Genomic DNA, 21,363 nt, shown 5'->3' with positions numbered 1-21,363 from the left:
TCCTGCAGCCATCCAGCCCACACCATCCCAGGGGCCGGTCTGAGAATGAAAACAACAGCCCGTTCTGAGTTGGCTAAAGGGAAATTAAAAAAAAAAAAAAAAAAAAAAAAAAAAAGATTGCTTTTTAATTCTTCCCTGTATGTGCTGTTGGTGGTGGTATTTTTGGAGGTTTTATTTCCTCATCTCAAAGTTATCTCTTATTGACTCATCTCCTAAGTATTTGTAAATTCCTCGTGGCTGAGTGCTTGCTGGGGGGCCAAGGAGGCCCCCAAAGTTCTCAGGGGGTAAGAAAGGGGGCTGCCTGGGCCCCATTTGGCTTTCAGATGTACCGTGCTGCAGAGTTAATGCGTGATTAATTTTATTCATAAAAATGTTAATCACTTCATTGTGAGATCTTTTTAACATTCAGTGCAGCGAGCACCTTTTTAATTTCTCTTGCCCACCGTCTCGCAGATGTATTTAATATTTTCAGACATGGCTGCAGCTATCCGAGGGCCTGGCAATTAAGCATACGTTTAAAATTCAAACAACAGGCGAAGCTACCGCGGCAACAAACAAGCAAACGGGAGGCACAGAGGAAAGGCGCACGGTCTGCAAGTGTGCAAGTGGCCTGCGGGCCCAAGGCTGGCGGTGCGGGGGCGGCCTCCGGCGCTAGGCGCTCGCAGCCTGCGGGGACCCTCCCCGCTGCACCTCTGCGCAGCCCTCGGAGGACCAGTTTCAAGTCCCAGGAATTAGGAGTAGAAGCTCTTCCGGCGGAAGGCTTCAACTGTCACCGCGTTATTCTGCTTCCAGGCTGGGACCGCAGTCTCTGGGGAACGTGGGGACAGTGGGATGACTGACGGGGTGGGCGTCCAGAGGTGAGCTGGGTTCACAGCTTCCCCAGGCGGGCCCCCGGATGTTGCCGGGCCATTGTGTCCCCGCATTCGGGCCCTGCGCTCTGGAACCAGATAAATGGATTAGGGGATCAGAGACACCCGCTCCTCTTGTGCCCCGCCTCCTGGGTAGGGGACTTCCCCCATGGGTCAGGCCAACCCCCGGGAGCCCCTGAGAAGCATGGGTCCCCGCTGCTTGGTCCCGTGTCAGAGAGGTCATCCTCGCACACGGCTGGCCTCTGTGCTCGCCTTCAGTGTTGAGGCCCACGTCACTCCTCTGACTTCTCATTCAAGATAATTCCAGAATTTTAGGCCACTCTGGGGCCTCCTCCCTGACTTTCGTGGGCAGTGGGCCTCTTCCAACATTGAAAACCAGGGTTAAAATATGAATGTTACAACTGCTGTTGGCATAAAGATGAATATACTGATAGGTATTAACACATTTTCTTCGGCCATAATGTTACTTTTTCCCTTTTCATTTGAAAACAAATTAGCACATGTTCGCGGGTCTCTAAAAGCATTGTGGGCCCCAGGTCCTGTCACTGTCCTGACAGGTCAGCCCACCTCCTCTGTCCCCCTCGGCTCACCCTGAGAGAGCCCACTTTCAGAGGCCTTACTGAGTGGGGGAGGGGTACGTATCCAGCTTTCTGAGCTGGAACACAAAAGGACGCCAGTGGTCCCCAAGGGACGACCTTGGGAGGCCTTCCAGCTCTGGAGCTATAATTAGAGCCACAGGCTGGTGGGCCAGCGGCAGGAGACATGGAGAGCTCACCCCGCACCCGCCCTGGCAGAAGGAGGCACCGGATGTCTGCAGGGCTTGTGCAGGGCGGGTATGTTTCCAGAGGGCAGTGCTCCCTCCACAAGGGCTTTGGGGGACCCCTGCAGGGGGCTGGGGGCTGCCATCTTCCCCAGGGCACACTCTCTCTACCTGTTAGCTCTTTCTTCCCGCCACCCACTCCGGATTCCAGACCCAGAGCCCTGTCCCGGCTTGCCCTCCCCACCTGGAGCCACGTTCTGCAGAAGAGGCCATCAGGATGTGGCAGGACTCTCCCCCAAGATGTTTCCCGGGGCCTGGTAAGTCATGGGGCCGCAAGACATGTGCTCAGTGTCAGGTACCCAGGAGTTTCCCTCGGATGCCTGAGAGCCCAGCTGACTAGTCTCCGTCCAGCTGACCAGTGCTCCGTCCTAGGATGTGGCCCATGCAGCCCAAGTCTCGTGGCCAGAGACAGTGGGAGGCTCCAAGTGCCTTCCAGGTCCCTACTGCCCGCATACTCCAAAGCCACTCAGAGCTGGCCCCTCACCTGCTCTAGCCCCCAACCCCAGCAAACCTGGGCTTGGCTTCCTCCCCACCTTTCCAACCTCCACCATTGGGGATGCAAGGTCAAAATCCCATTCCTCGCAGGAAACTGGGCCCTGTTACTTCCGAGAGGGCATTCCTGGCTCGTCTCTCTAAATCAGCGGCCCTAAATCCTTAGCCTCCAGCCGGTGGCCCCAGTCCCACCCAGACCTTGGCTGGGAGCAGCCAGGCAGCCTCTGGCCTGTGTGTACCATTCAGAAGGGAAGGAAAGAGGGCAGCTGGGAGGACCAGAACCTGATTCCCTGACTCAGGAGGACAGTTCAGGCAGAAGGGCCAAGGCCAGCCCAAGCCTCCACATCGGGGGCCGAAGACCAGCGTCGGTCCCAGGGCACCCGTGCACAGTGGCCACCCTGCCCTTTCTCTATCCTTCCTCCTCCCTCTTTCCCTCTCTGGCGTCTTGGCTTTCTGGCAGAGCCCCATCTACAAGGACAACTGAAACTTTATAGGGCATGATTCATCGGGCGGCGCACCCCTCGGAGCCATGGCGCATATTACATTAATCAGTGTCAGACCACTAAAACCGAGATATGAATATGAATTCTCCATATTGCAGGGGAGATAAATGTGCTTGTGAATATAATTGATCAAAGGAGGGAGGGAGGGATGGTGAGAACAGAGATTTCAGACTCTAGGTCAACGACTTGGGAGGGACCTGCGCCCACTCCCCAAATCTTCAAGCTGGAAACACGGGGTAGGAGCGGGGAATCTAGAAGGGGTGTGCTTCTAATGGTTTCCCTATCATGGGCCCGAACTAGAGCAGAAAAAGCAGGGTTTCTACACAGCACTTCCTACCCTTCCTTACCAGAAGATTCCACAGACAGAAGTCCTCTGCCCCAGACACGGGCTGTCCTATTTCCCCATCAGAGGAGGGGCACAAATATTAATCTTGTAGACATCCCTCATTCCTATCCCTTTTTGGGGTTCAATCTCCTCCTTGCTGGTCTCAGAATTACCACCGTCTGAAACTGTCCCTAGGCAGGCATCGAGTATGAGAGCACCTTAGCATGTGCAGAAAGTTCCAGAAGAATTTTTACTTTGGCTGTGGAAGAAAAAGAAGTTTCTATGTCTACTCCCAGATATTTCACGAGCTGGAACACCACGCACAGGGGCCGCTGGGGTGCCGCACGCCCTAGGCGTGCACACTCAGGTGGCTGAGCTGGTCGGGAAGGATGGAAATAAATCATGCACAAAGAACAAAAATGATTTTTCAATGCTTGATTAAAAATTCATTTCTACCTTTCCACTCGAGAAAAATAATTCCAAGGCTAGAGATCTGATTTCTTTGCATGGGAAACGTTGGTCAGCAGGGCAGGAGGGAGGGGCACAGAGCCTTCAAGACTTCTAGGCCACTGGGTTCTCAGGGCTGGGACTCAACTGGTGAGCAAATCTGGTCCAGCCCCCTGGACAGCAGCGTTTGGGGACCCCAAAGGCATTGGACGGGGGAAAAAGAAAAGAATGGAAACAGGGGGCATGCAAACAGTGATGCCTGCACGGGGTCATCTATTTGGTTCTGGGAAGAGAGTCCTCCGCCAGTGGCACAAACCCTACCGCCCACCTGACTCCCACCTGATGCTTGCAGCGGTCACCCAGGGGGGGACCCACCAGCACATCCCGGCTGCCACAGCATGTCTGTGCGCCAAGAACGCCATTCCTCATCCGAGGAGCGAGACCGCTGGTCAAAACTCTCCAGACCGCACTCTTGCCAAGGACGCGGGATCCATCTGTGCCCAGTGGTCAGGGGAGCCGCACGTCGAGGGCAGACCAGGAGCTCCTCTCTAAATTCCCACCCAGACGATGGAAACGCCCTGCGTCGAATTGGGCACCCACTCCTGCCCACCAATGCCAGCAGCCCGACCAGCAGGCCCGCCATCACACCCCCGAATTCAAACAACCGGTGACACCCAAGATCACAGAGACAGCCCGACCGCCACAAATGGAGGCTCCTGCGCGCGGCCCCTCCGAGGCCCGGCACCCGGGAGGGATCCTGCGCCCTGGCGCCCCGGGAGCCGGACCAACGCCACGGTCAGGACCCCATTCCGCTTCCAGCCCATAGAGGGCGCGCCGAGCACGTCCATCCGGACGCGAAGCGCCTCCACCGCGGCCGCGGCCCCAGCGTGCCCGCCTGCGGACGGCCCTCCCCGGCGCCGCGGCCCGGCTCCCCCTGCGCGCCCAACGCCCAACTCCCCCACCCCCGGGCCGTCCGTGCGCGCTCTCCCGCGGCCTCCGCGCCGCCTCTGCCACGCTTCCTCCAGCCTCGGGAGCGAGGACACCCCTAACTCTCGTACGAGGACGGGGTGACGTGGGGGGCCCGGAGAGGGGCAGTCCCCACGTCCTCGGCGCGAGCCGCCCCTCTCCCGCCGCAGAGGAGCCAGCGGCAAAGCCCCAGGCCGCCCCAGACGCTCCCCTTGGGCAGACCGCCCCTCGCCGCCACCGGCGGGGCCCGACAGCTGCTGCTGCTGCAAAGGCTCCGGGGCGATTACCCGGCCTGGGTGGGGGGTGGGGAGGTCCCGTCCTGCACCGGGGACCCGGCTTCCTTCCCCCTCGCGCGAGTTCCCCTGCGGCTCACGCCCTCACCCGCGGTCTTGTTCACGCTTGTGTGCAGTTTTCGCCAATTCTGCATCAAGTCATCTGCGCCCCGTTTGAAGTGCAGGCCGCTACGGCGGGTCCGCCCCAAGTGCCCGGAGGCCCGAAGTCCTGACCCGGAGATTTCCTCCGGCTCCTGGGCCAGGTCCCACATGCGCCTCGGAGGCCAGCTCCGTCCGGCTTCGTCCCACCATCGCTCCCAGCTACCGCTCAGACCCGGACATCAGTGGTTTATTTTCCCTGGGCTCTCTCGGCGCGCCCAGTCCAGGGCGCAGGGGTCGAGGGGGCTTCCCTGGGAGACCAAAGCCACCTCCCGTCTTTCTCCGCAGCCCCCAGGCCCACACACCCAGAGAACTCCTGCGCGCATCTCTGCCCACGCATCCGGACAGTTTAAAAGAGCCTTCCAATCTCTCCACGTTTGATTTAACCAAGTAACTAAAAAATACACTCAAAGCCAAAATTTCATACTCCATTATGTCCTCGCTCTACCCACGAAACGACCCGACGCCAGGATGCACTGTGGAGACAACTAGTTATAAACTGATTTCAAATCTGAAGTTCTCCTTTGGGGGCATAATTGGAAATTCTTTTCATTTTTTTTTTCTCCCATTGTTGTCCACTTTAAGAAACCGTTTTATAAACTGCTGAAAATCGAACTCATTGATGTCGCGAGAAAGGCATGCCCCGGATAAACGTATAAAGGTCGGAAATCAAAACTGCCAGCAAGAAACTGCCCGAGTGACAACATTCACAAATTCAACGACAACCAAAACGGGCTGTGAGAAACACCGGCCTCCAGCGGCAACTCCCCAAGGAGCCTCTCTGCCCAAGCCAGGGGCACCTGGGCCCTGCCGGCATTCCAGGATTCCGGACACTCCTGCGGACGCCCAGCCACACACAGCAGCGGGAACAGCGGACAGCATTTCATTTAGTTTATTAGACAAAAATATATGATTTAGACAAGTTCGCTGACGCGCTATTTACAATCTGAAATCACTCTATATACAGAAAGAAGAAGAAAAAAAAAAAAAAAAGACACAAGCACGTGGGGCGTTTACCGAGCGGATAATCAACCGGAGCCTGGTGACAGGCACCAGGGCCCTGGGCAGAGGCCGGGCTGCCTGGACTGGAGCTCGGGCGCGGACGAGCCCCTTTCTGCAGGAAGCGTTGATGGGAGTCGGTGACGTCGTGGCCGTATTTGTCCTTTACACAGGTCTGAAATATTTGTCCTAATTCCTCCCTCGTCCCCTCCCTCCCGAACTCCTCCCCCCTCCCCCCGCAAAAGTAAAAGACGACCCTGGATCAGGCGGACGGGAGGGCTGCTAGGATCCGCGGCGTTCCCTCCTGCGGGGCCAGCGAGCTGCGGGCGAAGCACAACAAGACAAGAAAGCACAGCAGTGTCAGTGGCCGGACGCCGGGACCCGGCGTCACCGGTGCAGCCGGCCTAGCGCCGGGGGGCGTGGCCGCCTGCCCCGCTGCTCCCGCGTCGGGAGAAACCCGGTGGAGGGGGCGCCCCGCGCGCACGGCTGGCGGACAGCACCCCCTCTACGAGGCCCGAGCGACCCTACCGCAGCCCCGAGCCCTCCGCCGGCACCCCCGCCAGCCCCGGTCCCGCGGTCCCAGCAAACAGCACTCACTTGTCGCGCACCGGCTGGAAGGGGGATTTTAACTGCTGTGCCGGCGACTCCGGCCTGGGGACGAGGTCTCTCTCTGCGAGGGAGGGGCAGAAGCACAGCGTTAGGAGACGGGGGTGGGGGGTGGGGGGAGTGCCACCGAGGTGCGCAAGCCTCTTCCCCACCCACCCCGCTTCCTTCTGCCACTAGGATGGGGTCTCCAAGAAAAACGGTCACCCCTCCCCGGGGAAGGACTGCAGACAGAATGCAGTTCTCCGGACAGAGCCCGAGGGCCTTGGCCTCGGTCCCCGAATCCGGGCAGAGATCACCGCTCAACCCGGGGTTTGGCCGCCACCGCCTCCCCACTCCGGGCCGGCGCTCCCCCCACCCCCACGCTTTGCAGGGGGGTTCCGGATTCCGAGCCCGGGGCGGACACCCTCCCCCCACCCCCCACGCCGGGCGCCTCACCTGGAAGCGCGGGGCTGCTTCGGGCGGAGGCCTTGTCCCCGTGGAGTACCCCCGCGACAACGGGGACGGGCGGCGGCGGCGGCGCGGGCAGGTGCGGGCCGTGGGGCGCGGCGTGGGGCGCGCCGACGCCCAGGAAGGAGCGCATGTTGAGCAGGGAGCCCTGCGTGAGGAACGCGCCGTTGGTCCAGTTGGAGAACTTGCCGATGTGGCAGGTGTACAGTCCGTGGCTGGGCAGGAAGGCGGGGTGCTGCAGAGGCGCGCCCGCGGGGGGCCCGTGCGCGCCGGGATGGCCTGCGGACGGCGGCGGCGGCGGCGAGGCCTTGGGCGCGCCGTCGGGGCTGGTGGCCGTTTCGGCCAGGGACCAGATCTTGGGCTTGCTGTGAGGCGCGCCCTGCAGGCCACCCGACGCGGCGCCGGGACTCAGCAGGCGAGTGCTGCCGGGCTCCGGGACCTCCTTGACCAGGCCCAGGGGCGAGTCCTGGGACTTGAGCGCGTCGGCGGCTGCCAGCGGCGAGCCCTGGTCCCGGGCGAGGGCGGTAGGTGCCGCCGGCGGGCGCGGCGCCTCGGCCTTGTCCTCTTCGTCCTCGTTGCTCTGGTCGCCATCGTGCTCGTCGATTTTGTCGATGTCAATGCTCTCTAGGTCGATCTCTTCGTCGTCCTCGGCCTTCTCCGGGTCACCCTCGGTGTCGCTTCCGAAGAGGGCGCCGTCCTCCTGGTCCTTGCTGCGCGCGCCCCACGTCACCTTGTTCTCCTTCTTGAGGCGCCGGCGCGCGTTGGCGAACCAGGTGGACACCTGCGTGAGGGTCATCTTGGTGATGATGGCCAGCATGATCTTCTCGCCCTTGGTGGGGTACGGGTTCTTGCGGTGCTCGTTTAGCCAGGCCTTGAGCGTGCTGGTGCTCTCGCGCGTGGCGTTCTTGGGCCGCCCGGGGTCCCCGTACTGGAACTGGCCGTAGGGGTAGTACGCCGGCGCCGTGTGGGCTGTGAAGGTGGCAGGGTGCACCCCCGGGTTGTCTTTGAGTTCATACTGTGAGCCCTGCAACCACATAGCCCACCGAGGGAGGAGAGGGCCAGTAGGGGTGTGGGGGGGGGGAGAGGGAGAGAGAGGGAGAGAGAGAGAGAGAAAGAGAGAGAGCGATGAGTCCCCCGAACTGGGAAAGTCGGGGGGGGGGGGGGGCAGCCGCTCTTGTCCAGTCAAGAACAGGAAGCCCCCCATCCCCCAGCACACCACCCTGGGAGGGAGGGAGGGGTCAAATCATGAGCCGCCTCTAGAAACTCGACTTCCAACCATCGTGAAGAGGTGTTTTTGTTTTGTTTTGTTTTGTTTTGTTTTGTCACTCAAGAAAAGTTCCAGAATCCATGCGTCTCCAGAAGGCCACAGCGGGAGCCTTGGTCCCATAGAATTTCCCCAGGCCACCCTCAGTTACCCCCCCCCCCACAACTCCAGCAGCCAATTTCCAAGTTTATCTCACACTAACTAGAAGGGGAAACCTTTTAACTACCCAGATAAAACAGATCTCCAAATGTAAAGAACCTAAGCCCCCTCCCTTCGACCCTGAGGGGGTCAAGCAAAATAAACCATCCAGGGTTTTCTTTGGGTCCAAATCCTCCAGCAATTTAAAATGAAAGCACACTCCTGTTAGCTCCCAAATTAATCTGCATATAATGGCTCCCCACACTTAAAGGTTGCAGTGGTGACAGGTAATTTAAAATTTTAATCCCGGCCATCATCAACAACAATAACTAAAACACCATTTGTTTTTTTTAAAATACAAAAGGAGGGCTTAACCGGTAAAATATTAACGGGAGGGCCAGGAGCTGCCAGCTGTGAAGAGGGAACTGCCTTCGGAGGCCTCTCCTCACTTACTTTATCTGGTAAGTTCGACTTTGATGTGGCCTGAGCAAGCACAAAGTGTTTGCAGGCATTTAGAGGCCGTGATTTATTTGCAATCAATATTCTTTTTATCATCGGTAGTAAAACACAGCAAGTCAAATTATCCCATCAGGTTTTTTGGTAAATAACATTTTATCTTTCTAACAACCTCATTAGGCCTCATTATTACCATAAATTGTCCAGACAGACATTCACTCACAATTTTATCTTTTGACTTCCAAATCCCCAATCAAAACGGCTTGGAAACCTAGGCCTAGAATCAAGAGTTTGGATTTAGGTGTACTTTCTGAGAACCAGCAGGAGACCACTAAGAAATACACCACACCTTTTTTTTGGGGGGGGGGTGGATTTCTATACCGTTTCCCCTACTAAAAACAAAACAAAAAATCGAGCATCTCCGTTTCCCACCACAGTACAGTAGGAACAGATCCATAACCACACAGATCCCTCTTTCTCGCACAAACACGAAGGGGGGTGGGGGGAGGTTCCCAAATGGCACACATCTGTATTCAAAATTTCTGTAAAAACATTACAATTCTCCACGTAAAAATTATCCATTTGCTACGTTAGCAGAGAGGGTTTCCGGGCTGAGAAAGTTGCAAAGAGCAGAATATTTCTTTGACTAGTTAGTTTGGTGGCCGATGCCACAGAGAAAAGGTTTCCGTGGCCAGATTTCGTTTTTACCTAATCTTTGCAAAATGTACTCTGCACTTTTCTAATCATTTGGGTTGTAACTGCGAGGACGACATTCCGGCCTCTTCTCCGCTGGGAGTTCTTTTTGAAAGGATACCTTGTAAATCTCTCAGCGCTTCCCTGGCATCCCCAGCCGCCAGAACAAAATGGGAGCTGATCTTTTTGGAGAGCAAGCGATCTGAACGGCGGCTAGGGCCGCCTTCAGAGAAATAGCCTTTCTTTTCAAAACTACAAGAAAAAAGTTACAGAAAAACACACCCGCCGCTTTTCTCGCGTACAGTCGGCCGGTATTTATTTCCTGCCTCTTCTTCGGGGAGCGGGGAGACGCGAGGGGGGTGCCTGAAAATTGCGTTATTCCGCCCGCAGCAGCGCAAGAGGGGGCGGCCTCCCTGACCCCCCCCCCCCTCGCCCGCGCCCCGCCGGGCGCGCAATTCACCAGCAGCCCGAAGTTTAAGCGCGACCTTGCAGTCAGACCAAGGAAAATGGATCCTTTGCACCGACAGAATGGCGAATGCCCCGCGGAGAATTAAATTTGCAGCTCCCTCCCCCATCTGACACCCACTGGGACGCGAGACTAAGAGGACAGCATTTATTTTAAGCCCAGGGACTCCTGTTTTCTTTAATCCTCCATTATGTAACGCGGGAAGAAAAGTGCTTTTCATTCGGTGCAAAAGAAATGAAAACTTTGGCAACTCACGAAAGTCCAAGCAAACACCGTGGCACACGCCGAAATTATTTCCACCAATTCCACCCCCACCCCATCTCAAATTTGCACACCCTCCGCTAACAGACCCCATCCGGCCCCTCGGATCTCCCCCATTGTTAGGGCGATTTTGACCCAGTCGACCAGGCTTCACCAGGTTCCCCCCTCCCCCCCCCCCCCCCCCACCGCCCCGGCCACCTCGGACACAACCAAGGAGGTCCACCAGCCAGGGAGAAACCCGAGGCTCCCCGGCCCGGCCCCAAAGCCCGAGAGGTCGCGCGATCGGGGTCCGCCCGCCGCTCCCGGGCGTCCTGCGGACCCGGGGCCGAGCTGCCGGAAGCCCGCCCGCCGGCCCCGCCGCCTCGGCCGAGCCTTGTGGGGGGTAGAGGCGGGGGGGGGGGGGGGGAAGAGCGCCGGCGACTTTGGCCCCCAGCCTCCGGTTCGAGCCGCGCGCCCCGGAGCCTCTGCTCCTCCGGCCTCCCGGCTCCCCGCCGAGCCCCCCGCTCGCGGCCCAGGCCTCCCGCCTCCCCGGGCCGGCCCCCCACCCCCCACCCCTCCCCAGCCGCCTCGGCCCCGCCGGCCGGGCCTCCCCTGCTCCCCGCCGGCTCCGCCCGCGCTCCCGCCCGTGCTCCCGCCGCGCCGCCAGGCCACCCGCGCCCGGGGCGCCCGGGGCCGGCGGGGAGGGGTGGGGGGTGGGGGGTGGGGGGAGGCGGCCGCGGCCAGGGCCGGGCGCACTCACCATCTGCGAGAAGAGGCTGAGGTCGGCGGCGTAGGGCAGGAAGGCGCTGTAGTTGGGCGCGCCCGCGTACGGGCCGGCCGCCGCGTACATGCCCAGCACCGAGGTGACGGCGGCCGCGCCCGCGCCCGCGCCCAGCTCCGCCGCCCCCGGCCGGCCCGACGAGGCGGCGGCGGCGGCCGCGGCGGCCGCGGCCAGCACCCCCGGGCGCTCGCCGCCGTAGGCGCCGGGCCCCGCGGCGCTCAGGTACTGCGGGTAGCCCAGCTGCGGGAAGGACATGTCCGCGGATCGGCGGCGGCGGCGGCGGGCGAGTATTAAAGGGGCGGGGGCGGGCGCGGGGGCGGGGGTCGGGGCGGGCGCCGGGGGGAGGGGGTGGGGGCTGGGGCGGGGGGGGGGGGGCGGGGTAGCTGGGGAGCCGGCGGCCGGCCGGCCGGGCGCGCTCGGGCCGGCCCGGAGGCGGGGGGCCGGTGGGCTGCTTTCGGCCCGGTGCTCGCTGGCGCCCGGCTCCCGGCTGCGCCCGGCTCCGCGATCCCGCGCCGACTGCGGCGGCCGCCCTCCGCTCGGCGGCGGGGCTTTCAGACACAATTTGAAGTTGATGCTTTGATTGGCATCCCCTCGAGCGCTGGCCCCGCCCCCGGCTCCCCTCCCGCCCCCTCCCTGCCTCCCGCCCGCCCCAGCCGGGCCGCTCCCGCCCCTCCCGGCGAGCACGTGGTGTGCTCCGCGCCGTCCGGGCCACCTCCGCCCGCTGTGGGCGCGCGAGCGGCCCGGCGGCGGGTGCGGGCCCGGCGGCCGCGGGCTGCCCGACAACCTGTCGACACCGGCTCGCAGCTGTCGGACCCTGGGCTCTGCTGTTTTCCAAGCCGAGCTGTGACTGCTCTTTCAGGAAGACGTCTCCGCGCCTGATTCTCCGCCGTTGGGGCGGCGGGGCCGGGGCTGGGCGGGTGACAGCCGGTGGGGGGGGGTGGGGAGGGTGGAGGGGGACGGCCCTCTCCTCCCCACCCCCGCCCCCAAGGCCGGCGCTGCCTTGGCCTCCCCCGGACCCCTGGGCAGAAGTGCACCCCGGTGCCCTGGCTGCGCCACCGAGCCTGGCGTGGCGTGACACCGTGACGCGGGCGTGGCGTCCGCGTGGCCCCCGCCCGGCAGTGACCGGCCTCGCTGCACCTGGAGAAGCGGGAAGCGGCCGAGCTCTGCGGGCTTCTCCGTTCGTGAAAACTTTGAGAAAGGGCAGCTGAGAAGCCAGTTCAAGGGGACAAACAGATGCCGTCCACAGTGACAGGTTCTTGGAGGTGGTGGCGGGCAGGGGGTGGGGAGACCTTTTCTTTGCAGGAGAATCACCGTTGCAGCGGGAGGGAAACGTCTCGTCCCCACCCCCGCGAGGGGAGAAACTAAGAGTGGCGGGGGGGGGGGGGGGGGGGCTCGTTCGTCCACTAGGTGCGCACAGGCGGGAAGCTAACTTGCGCGAAGAGCGCCGGCCCGAGGCGGCGGCGCCGCGAGCCCGGGGACAGGCCGTCCCTCCTCCCCTGCCCGGCCTCTTCATCCTCGGCCCCGCGGGAAGAAGAAGCAGCGAACCGCTGCGGGATGGCTCCAGGTCCGCGCGCGGCCCTCCTGGCCTCCCGGTGCACGGGACGGGTCCGCCAGCCCGCGTCTGCCACACGCTCGCCGGCTCCGTCCTGGCGTCCCGCGTAGGGAGTTGCCCAGGGTGCTCGCCCCCGTTCCCGGGACACTTTTCGTCCTGTCTCCTATGAAGCAGCCGGAGCCTGGCGCGCACTCCCCGCTGTGGCGCACGGACACACTGGACCCCACAGCAATTTCACCCCAACACTTGGGGGTGAGCCTTGGTCTGGCCCAGTTCGGGAGCCCCGAGTGGAGTGCAGCTGGTGACCTGGGCCGCCGGCACCCTGGACCCCGACCTGTCCCCCATCTCCTAGTTCCAGTTGCCAGCAGCATCATGGAGGCCCAGGGACTCTTGCAGAATCGGGAAGGCTCCCGCTGACCCAATTTGGGACCTGAGGACAGACACGGGGAGCCACCGCCTATAATTAACAACAATAACGCCCATAATAGTAATTACTAATTACCAGCTGCATAATCAGGCTTCAATTTCTCTGCTCAGTCAGGGTTTTCTTTCTGTTCGTGCTGTCCCTTTGCCCCCCACCCCGCCTTTACCCCCCACCCCACTCAGCTAACCAGCCCTTGCTGGCTACAGAAACTCCCTGCAACTGCCTGGGCACCTCTCCTGCTTTGGCACAGAATCCCGGGCCCTGGAGGTGAGCGCTAAACCACTCCCAATCCCGGAAGTCACTAACTGGCAGCTTCCTCCCGCCCCCAGCCCACCACTTCCGCCTGCCAGACCTCTCTCCCCTGCATCCCAAACAAACTGACGGGCCAGCCCCACTACTGTCTTGTTTGGCAAACTCCAGTGTCACATTTCAGGCCGACAGGTAAATACAGGTGAGATAAGCCCTCTTCTGTGACCTGGAGAGCAGGTGGAATTGTAAGCCCAGAGACACTTGTCAGTGTCAGGATTCAGCTACACGAACTGATAGCCTCCTTATCACTCCCCCCCACCCCAAGCAGCCCACTTCAGTTGTACTGAAGCCATCAGAACCTTGGGGGGGGGGGGGGGGGCGGCAGACTTTGTCCTGACCCCTGTCGCCTGCTGTGCCCTCCCTGTATCACCTCCATTTGGGTTATGAAATGATAGTTGGTTCTAGAAGACATCAGGGAGGTGAGTGGGAAGGGGCCTCTAGAAAGGCCTGTTGACTTCCCCCAGGAAGCTCTAGAAAGGTGCCCTAGTGGTGACTGTGACCATTCCCCAGCCAGGGCCAGGGCTGGACCCCAGCGGAAACTGGGCCTTGATCCCCGGATCACCCCCTCCCTTCCTTCTCCTTGAGTTTACCCAAAAATTTGCAAGGGGAAGACTAGGAAACAACCTGGACAAAAGGAGAAGGAGGGGGAGGGGAAGAAGAAAAAGAAAACTGCCTCCAAACCGTCCCAGTGGAGAGGAGGCTAGACAGGGAAGGATCCAGAACTTCCTGCCTCAGCATCCCCATGGGGAGTGTCATCTCTTCAGCCAGGTCTCTAATCCTTTTCAGCATCAAATAGTTAGTGGGGGGCGGTGGGGGGGGGGGTGGGTAGCTGAGAACAGAAGACCCAGGGTGCCTGAGCCTGGACCTTGGGCCTGACTGGAATATCTGCTTAAAAAGATTCCAGAACTTTCCCCAAAGAAGACGATGTCCTGGCTCACTTGCTGGGGCTCAGCTCCAGCCTTCCTGGGATCCTGGTCATCCCGCTGATGGTGCAGAGGCACTGGCAAATAGGAGGGCCGGGCGGGGTCCTTTGCAAGCTGGCTGTGCTGGTTGGGGACAAGCTGTGGGGCTCCATCAGCCCTACCATCAAAACCCAGCAATCCTGGATCTGGAAGCTGGCGGGGGGGGGGGGGGGGGGGGGGGGGACACTTTTCCAGACCCTCAGCCACTGTGCCTGCCTTGCAAAGGGTGGCTCAGGCAGGCCCCACTGCTGGTGTGGAGGCCGAGCTGGGTCTGAGCCGCCCACTTCCTCGTGGCCAGCCCCAGGACACTGGACACTGAGCCAGAGGCAGGACCTCGGAGCGGTACAAAGCCAGATCTAGGGGTGGCTGCGTGGCCTAATGGGAGCCCCAACTGGTCAACTCCCATCTCTGGTCCACGAGGGAGCACTAGGAGACGCTCTCCCAGACCCTTGGCAGTTGGACCCGGTCATGGGCACGACCACACAGAGCTGGGCAGAGGCAGTTGGCCAGGGCCCTCTGGCTGGAAGGCCAAGACCTTCAGCGCCCCCCCTCCCCGCTGGGACCTGGGCCTCTGGATGCACCTGTGGGTGTGCAGGGCATGGCTCTGGAGGAAGGGGACTCTGGGGATGGGGAAGAGAGAAAGGCCCTGAGTCCCAGGTGTGCTCGGGGGAGGGAGGAAGGAGAGTTGGTGAAAATAGGATTTTGGATAACTTGGCTTTTAAACCGTCTTCAAGTCCTGATGGAAAGTTTACTTGCTGTGTCATTAGATTGGGGAGGGGGGAGTTGTTTTCTAAATAGGAGGGGATTGTTATCACTGCTCCTCCGAAAAAAGATCTTTTGTTTTTCTCCTGCCCTGGCCCCTGGGCCCCTTGGTAATGCTTAGGTTCAGGTTGCTACCCTACCCAACCCCTTTATATTTGCATGAGAATAAGATTGAACAAACCACACGGCACCCCCATTTACAACTGTATTTCTTCCGAAATAATTCTCCACTGATTTTCCGGTTCCACTGAACCAGGTCTCTGAAGAAGAGGAGAGAGCCGCTGAGGAACCGCCCCACTCCCAGGAGCCACCATGGGGCCCTGCCTTTGGCGCCTGGGATGGGGGCGACCTTAGTGCAGTGTCAGGGATGCAGCGGGAGGGAGGGGGGCGCGGCGGCCCAGTGGTCTGCCCTAAGAAATGGCCATTCCTTCCGATGCAGATGGCGGGGCGGCCACGCAGGGCGGCAGCTCGGTGGCAGGGCTTGGCGGCCTGACCTGGCCCGCGCCCCGGACCGGCCCAGCCTTCCGCCCAGACGCGCGCCGCCTGATTTATGAGTCTTGTTAAATCCTCATTAGACTTTGCACCTTTCTCCGGCAGGACCCAGGAAGCCACCCCGCTCGGCGACGGCGAGGCGAGTGGCAAGCAGTCCCAGGCAGCGGCCGAGAAGCGCCCAGGACCGCGGGGGCCATAACCGGGTGCCCTTGGGCGCCAGGCGGGGACCGGAGCGGGGCGGCTGCGACGATCCCCGTGCCCTGGGGGCCTGGCCTGCTCTCTGCTGCCGCGTCAGGGCCAGGCCCGCGCCGGGTCAAGAGCGGCACCTGTGAGTGCCCCGAAAGCGAGGGCCTGGGGACCTCACTGCGGATGTGCTGCGGTGGGACCAGAGCGGGGCCGGCGGGAGGCGACTCCGAGAGACTCCAGGAAAACCCGGGAAAGAAAACACCCGGAAGGCGCCCCCGGATGGTCTGAGGCTCACAGCAGTGCCCGCAGAGCAGGTGCCAGGATGTAGCCGGTGCTCGGTCCCGGGCTGTGGCGGCGGGAGACCAGCGGCCCAGCGCGCGGAGCTCCGGGACCAGCGGCAGGAGGAGAAGAACGGCCCGCAGTCACCTGGCCTGGCGTGCGATGTCGCCATCCCCGAGCGTCGGAGGAAGTGAATTACATGCGTGTGCACACACGTAAATATTTTATAAGCCTCCCCTTAATTAACCAAATCATTTCCATTATGCCTCCAATGTGATCAACAGCAGCGGTGTGAGGGTTTTCAGGGCTTATAATTCGATGTCACCAGACGGTCGCTCGGGGGCAGAGGTACAATCGCGGAGCCAGCTGCACTTGTATTTATTTGTTTTTCTACCGTGTTCCTGTAGGGCTCCATTATGCAGTTTTTAATTAGTTTGTGTTTGTGTTTCACCCGTCCCAAATCAATGCCATCCCGGAGCAAGGCGATGTAAATTCTCGCAGTACAGGTGTAGCTGCTGGCTTGGGAACACTCGGAAACACGCGTCTGACAAATGAGAGCGGGCGCCACACAGCCCGCTGTCGGCTCCTGGCAGCCAAGAGGCGCAGACCAAAGCCAGCGGGGACTTCTGCGCCCCTGTGAGCGCCAAGCCCGCGTGCTGGGTTCCTAATTCCAGTAGAGGGAGCCGCACAGAGCACGGCGTGGGGGGCAAAGTGACTTTTCATTTTGCCCGAGTCCTGCGGTCCTTGGGCCTAGTGGGCGAGGCTGGAGCCCGCGTGCAATTAACCTAGCTCCCCCGGAAGATCACTGTGGCACCTGTCGGGTTCCGTGGAGCCTTTTAACAGGACCCAAGGCAGACAGCCCGAATTTCTGGAATCTCCAGGCATGAGGACCGCCTCCCCACACCCCCGCCCCCTTGTGCTGGCTGTCTCTTCCTTCTTGAAATGACCTCTGTGGAGTGCCTGTAAATCTATCCCGCCAGCCACGGGGGAATTCTTTTAAAGCTTTCTTTTTTGTCAGGAGTAAGAGATTGTTCATCTTTAACTAGACCACATAGAAATTATGATTCAACAGCAGTGTGTATTTAATTAGAGTAATCTCACTTGAATTTAATTACCTAATGAATTATTTGTTTAAAAGGTAGAATGTCTTGTTTGCCAAGTGCGGTGCAGACCTCCGATAAGAACTTCTGTTATAAGGACATTACAGCTTAAAAGCAGTCATGTGTTAAGGTTTATATTTTAACTCCTTGAGTGTGTAACTGTTAACTGTTAATGTGCTACCCACACAAAAACTCTGATGCGGAAGGGTGCCGGGAGAGCACGCACAGATTCTGTCTGTGCCCACATCCTTTTGGAAATTAGCATCCTCTACCTTGCCACCTGAGCCTATTTTTAAACTTCCTGCATTTTGCTTTCAGTGGCACTTTCCTTTTCTCTGCTTCACGATGACAGCTGTCTATTAGAGGGCTCATTTTATGATTAGTATTTGCAATGAAGGGCACATCCTTCAGCAAAACTCCCGCCCAGCTCCACTGTGTCCCAGAGGCACCCACAATAGCAGCAGGAAGCCTTTCTGGGCTCATCAAACCTCATGGGAATGGAAGGTACCAAGGCCCAGACTTTGACCTTAACCCTTCATTCCTAAACCATGGAAGAATCTCCTTGCCTCTTGGTTTCCAAAAGCAAGAGCCCAGAACTCCAGGCCACGCCACCCTTTCTGGGAGGCTCACAAGTTGACTTGTCTCTCGGTAATGCTAACGATTTTTGCAGCTAATGCCAAGTTCGAAATCCCAGCCAAGGGAGGAGGGTGACGTGCTGGAAGTCTAACATGATTTCTGTGTTTTTCTGTGGCTAAGTGGCTACAGGAGCGGACTGCTTCTCCTCCTCTATCCCGTGTGATGGACAGAATCGTCTGTCCCTGTGTGATGGAATTTCAGCAGAGGAATGAACGGATAGGGTGAGGGAGGCAGCAGGAAATGTTTCGCCCACTCACTGAAGAGAGACCAGGAAATAAGAATGCCTGAAATCTGCTGGATTGAATTCCACTGTCATTTTCATTAATATTTCATCAATCAAATAATTTACTTTAATTGCAGATTCGGGCACTATTATCACATAAATATTAAATAGTATTAATATAGTGTCCATCTAAGTAAGAATGAGCTTATAAGAAAGTACAACACGTTGATAAGAATTGTTAATTTCTTGTTTCTTTCCTGTATCCCTGATGTGTATCATAACTGTGCATTGTGCAGTTGGGTGTCCCAACAACCAATAGTGGTTAAATTGTAATATAAATTTGGGACTCCTGCGTGGCTCAGTCGATGAAGCATCCGACCCTGGCTCAGGTCACGATCTCGCGGTTCATGAGTTCGAGCCCCGCGTCGGGCTCTGTGCTGACAGCTCGGAGCCTGGAGCCTGCTTCGGATTCTGTGTCCCCCTCTCTGTCTGCCCCTCCCTCACTCGCACTCTGTCTCTCTCTGTCTCTCAAAAATAAACAAACACTAAAAAAATTACAAAAAATATCATATAAACTTAGTCACATTCAATTATGGCTACAGGTAGTACCTTTCTTCCAAAAGAACCAGATCTACGTGAATACATCTTTTAAACTTATTTATGAATTTACTTTGCATATTCTTCCAAATAACAACTGACAGTAAGAACCAGAAAGGACATGAGATAATAGCTGAGGAATGATAATACGTTTCTCAGATCTAAGCAAATCCGAAGATGATTTGCTAGTAAAACCCTCAAAGGGAGTGATATGTGTGGGATGGAAAAAGGTGAAAACAGCAAATGGCATCTTTATGTTTGACTCTTCAAGAACTGTTTGAAATTTAGACCAGACCGTCTTCTACCTCCCATGACTTCCTATCAGCCCTCAATCACTTATATTATAAAAGATTAAACCTACCTACTAGAAATACCTTTTAGAAGTATCAGTTGACAAATATCCACCCACACAACATCCGAGGCGGAAAGTGTTGTGCGTTCAGGGTTCGGAAAAACGTGTGCCCCAGAAGTCACTGGTGGAGAGGTTAAAATCTGTTCCCTTAAGGGACATCAGTGGAACAAAAATGCCCAACAGGGGACGCTCCGGGAGTTCGGGAGAAGGTTTCTCAGAGGTTCAGAAGATTCATGGGATCCACCAGCATTTTCCAGGACTGTTCTGGTAGAAAAACAAAATCCGAGGTATGAAATCGGCCTAAGGGAGGAAAGAGAAAACATCCCTAGACGGAGGGTCCCTGACTTGCTCTCGCTCCGACGTCTCCTTCCACCTTACTGGCACCAAGGCTGTCTCCAGAACAGCCAGAGGTTGTGGTTCTTGGCCGGGTCCGTCCCTCCTCTCCCGTGCAAGAGAAACGAGAAGGATCATGAGGCTTCAGGCCTTTCTGGCCCCCAGTGTTGTACCACCTTCAAGTGTGTGTCAGTGTGGAAGGTGGTGATGGCTTGGTGGCTCTTCTCCCCGACACATTTCCAGAAGACACTTTGACCCAGAGAACACGACACCCCTGCGACCAAGAAGGAGGCCGATCTGGGCAAAACCCCAGGGTCAGGAAGTGTCTTTTCTCTAACTTCTGAATCCCTGTAGGTGCCCTTCCTTCCCGTGCCTCCCAGCTCCTGAAGGCCTCATGCTGATGAAAGCTGCCAAGACCCATCTTCCCTGCCCCCCACCCTCCAGTGAAAACCCACATGGCTTGTGGCCCAGTCCTGGGAGTAAGCTGAGTGATTGGCAGGCTAATCATAGCTCCTAATTGGACCTAGAGTGCTTGTTAACTGACAGTGATAGGTGAACTCAGTCTTTTGCACAGAGAATATTTACATTTTAATATGGGACCTTCAGTGCACTGACCCAAAGCCCCCAGGACAGGAGCCCCACGCGCCGAATGGGGGGGTGGGGGGGGAGCAGAGGTTTCACTTCTTTGAAGGAAGGAAGGTCTAACATCCTTTTGGCCAAAGATCGTTCTTTCTCGGATGCAGCCAATGGCAGAACCAAGCTTAGAAAAGGTCTTGAGAATCTTGCTGGACTTTTCACGCTGCTCAGTTATCATAACAAAACACCACAGACTCGCCTTCAATGAGGAAGGTTTATCTTCTCACAGCGCTGGAGGCTGGGAGTCCATGATTGAGATGTCACAGGTTTGGTTTCTCCGGAGGCCTCTCTCTTTGCTGTGCAGACACCCCCTCCTGTCTGTGTCCTCACATGGCCTCTCCTCTGTGCCCACACCGCTGATGTCTCTGTGCGCCAACTTCCTCCTTGTAAGGGCACCAGTCAGATTAGATCCCAGGCCACCCTACTGACCTCATTTTAACTGAATCACATCTTTAAAGGTATAATGTCCAAATACGGTCACATTTCGATGCATTGAGGGTAAGGTCCCCAACATGTGCATTTTAGGGGAGACACAACTCAGCCCGCAACACCATCCAGGGCCACCTTCCCCCCCTTCAGCCCAAACGGCATAAGGGTTCATTAGCTAAAGCTCCGTTCATTTCTGACACGGGGACACAGCCTTCAGTCTGGGGACAAAGATCTCGTGAGAAGCCATAAATATTCCCCCTCTTCCAAGTTAAAGAAAATGAGGTCGCCTTCATTAAAACCAAAACGCAAATAGGAAGGGGTAAGTGGGGTATCATGCTCCGTACTGTAATACTCTTTAGTGTTGGTTATTATCAAAGATTAGATTTGGCCGCCCTGAGACCGTTCAACTCTAAAAGGCCTTTCAAATTTGCACGGTTTGTAAACTGTCCAGTCAGGAAGAGACTTAGATCTGCAGTAAACACTTTTGGGAACCTGACTTTCATCCTGAGCCCCACGAGACTTCTCCTGCTTCTCTGCATTGTGTCCCAGGCAGACAGCAAGTGCAGGGCTGAGGTGGGGGGGGGGGATAACCCCGTGCGAGGAGACAGGTGCCTCCCCGTTCCATGACCAGATGCACCGTCACCCTCTCCATGCCATTTGGGGCGGGAAAGCTTCAGAGGGGTCAGTGAGGACCCGTTTCCCAGGTTTCAGAAAAGAGGAAATCTACAATAGCGAAGCCCATGATGCAGTCTGCCCGTGTCCCCCGGCTGCGGCCTGGTGTCGGCAGGTCAGGCTTTCGCCGAGAAAGAGTCACTGAGAAAACGGACACTCGGAGTGGGACCCTGTCCCATCAGCGGCCGTGCCTCACTGCCAGCAAATGCATTATCACTATGGCGGTGAGGCGGTGGGAGAACATCGGTGATCATTTTACAAGCTGAAGACCGCGCGACATTATCTCCGGGGTTGAGTTAAGTGGTTTGTCTGAGGTCACTCGGCAAGTGTGTAATAAATCCGGAATTAGAACCTCGTCACGCAGTTCAGCCGTCTGCATGCTGGGCCGCGGGCAGACAGACTTGTGGATCCCTTGATGGGCCCCTCCCTCCCACCGTCCCCTTCCAAATCCCGCAGGAGCCCCTGCTGCCCCCCTC

At 58.3% G+C, this 21,363-nt stretch overlaps 1 protein-coding gene and 1 long non-coding RNA gene across 2 annotated transcripts; one reads left to right on the top strand and one right to left on the bottom strand.

Annotated features, from left to right (window-relative positions):
* Positions 1-5,729: 5,729 nt before the first annotated feature.
* IRX1 (iroquois homeobox 1) lies at positions 5,730-11,213 on the bottom strand. The gene is made up of 4 exons (XM_086675616.1): positions 10,923-11,213; positions 6,894-7,929; positions 6,450-6,522; positions 5,730-6,172 (listed from the first exon to the last, which is right to left on the bottom strand). The coding sequence occupies exons 1-4, from the start codon at positions 11,196-11,198 to the stop codon at positions 6,115-6,117; spliced, it is 1,443 nt and encodes a 480-aa protein (XP_086531742.1). The 5' UTR covers positions 11,199-11,213; the 3' UTR covers positions 5,730-6,114.
* Positions 11,214-11,297: 84 nt separating this feature from the next.
* LOC147583989 (uncharacterized) lies at positions 11,298-18,220 on the top strand. Its single transcript, XR_015240346.1, has 3 exons — positions 11,298-12,195; positions 12,351-13,996; positions 15,550-18,220. It is a non-coding gene; the product is annotated as an uncharacterized LOC147583989 (long non-coding RNA).
* Positions 18,221-21,363: the final 3,143 nt, after the last annotated feature.

Source organism: Puma concolor, chromosome A1 (genome assembly GCF_028749965.1).
Source record: "Puma concolor isolate L17-30 chromosome A1, mPumCon1.1.hap2, whole genome shotgun sequence".
Classification (NCBI taxonomy): Eukaryota; Metazoa; Chordata; class Mammalia; order Carnivora; family Felidae; genus Puma; species Puma concolor.
The sequence above is the reverse complement of the archived record's forward strand: the minus strand, read 5'-3'. Positions and strand labels throughout refer to the sequence as shown.

Bases quoted from the DNA above. Each gene is read 5' to 3' on its own strand.
- IRX1 (XM_086675616.1), bottom strand. From the start codon at position 11,198: ATGTCCTTCCCGCAGCTGGGCTACCCGCAGTACCTGAGCGCCGCGGGG. The intron at 6,523-6,893 runs GTGAGGCGCCCG...CCTCCCTCGCAG, and splicing joins AAGCAGCCCCGCGCTTCCAG to AGAGAGACCTCGTCCCCAGG. The intron at 6,173-6,449 runs GTGAGTGCTGTT...CTTCGCCCGCAG, and splicing joins TTCCAGCCGGTGCGCGACAA to CTCGCTGGCCCCGCAGGAGG.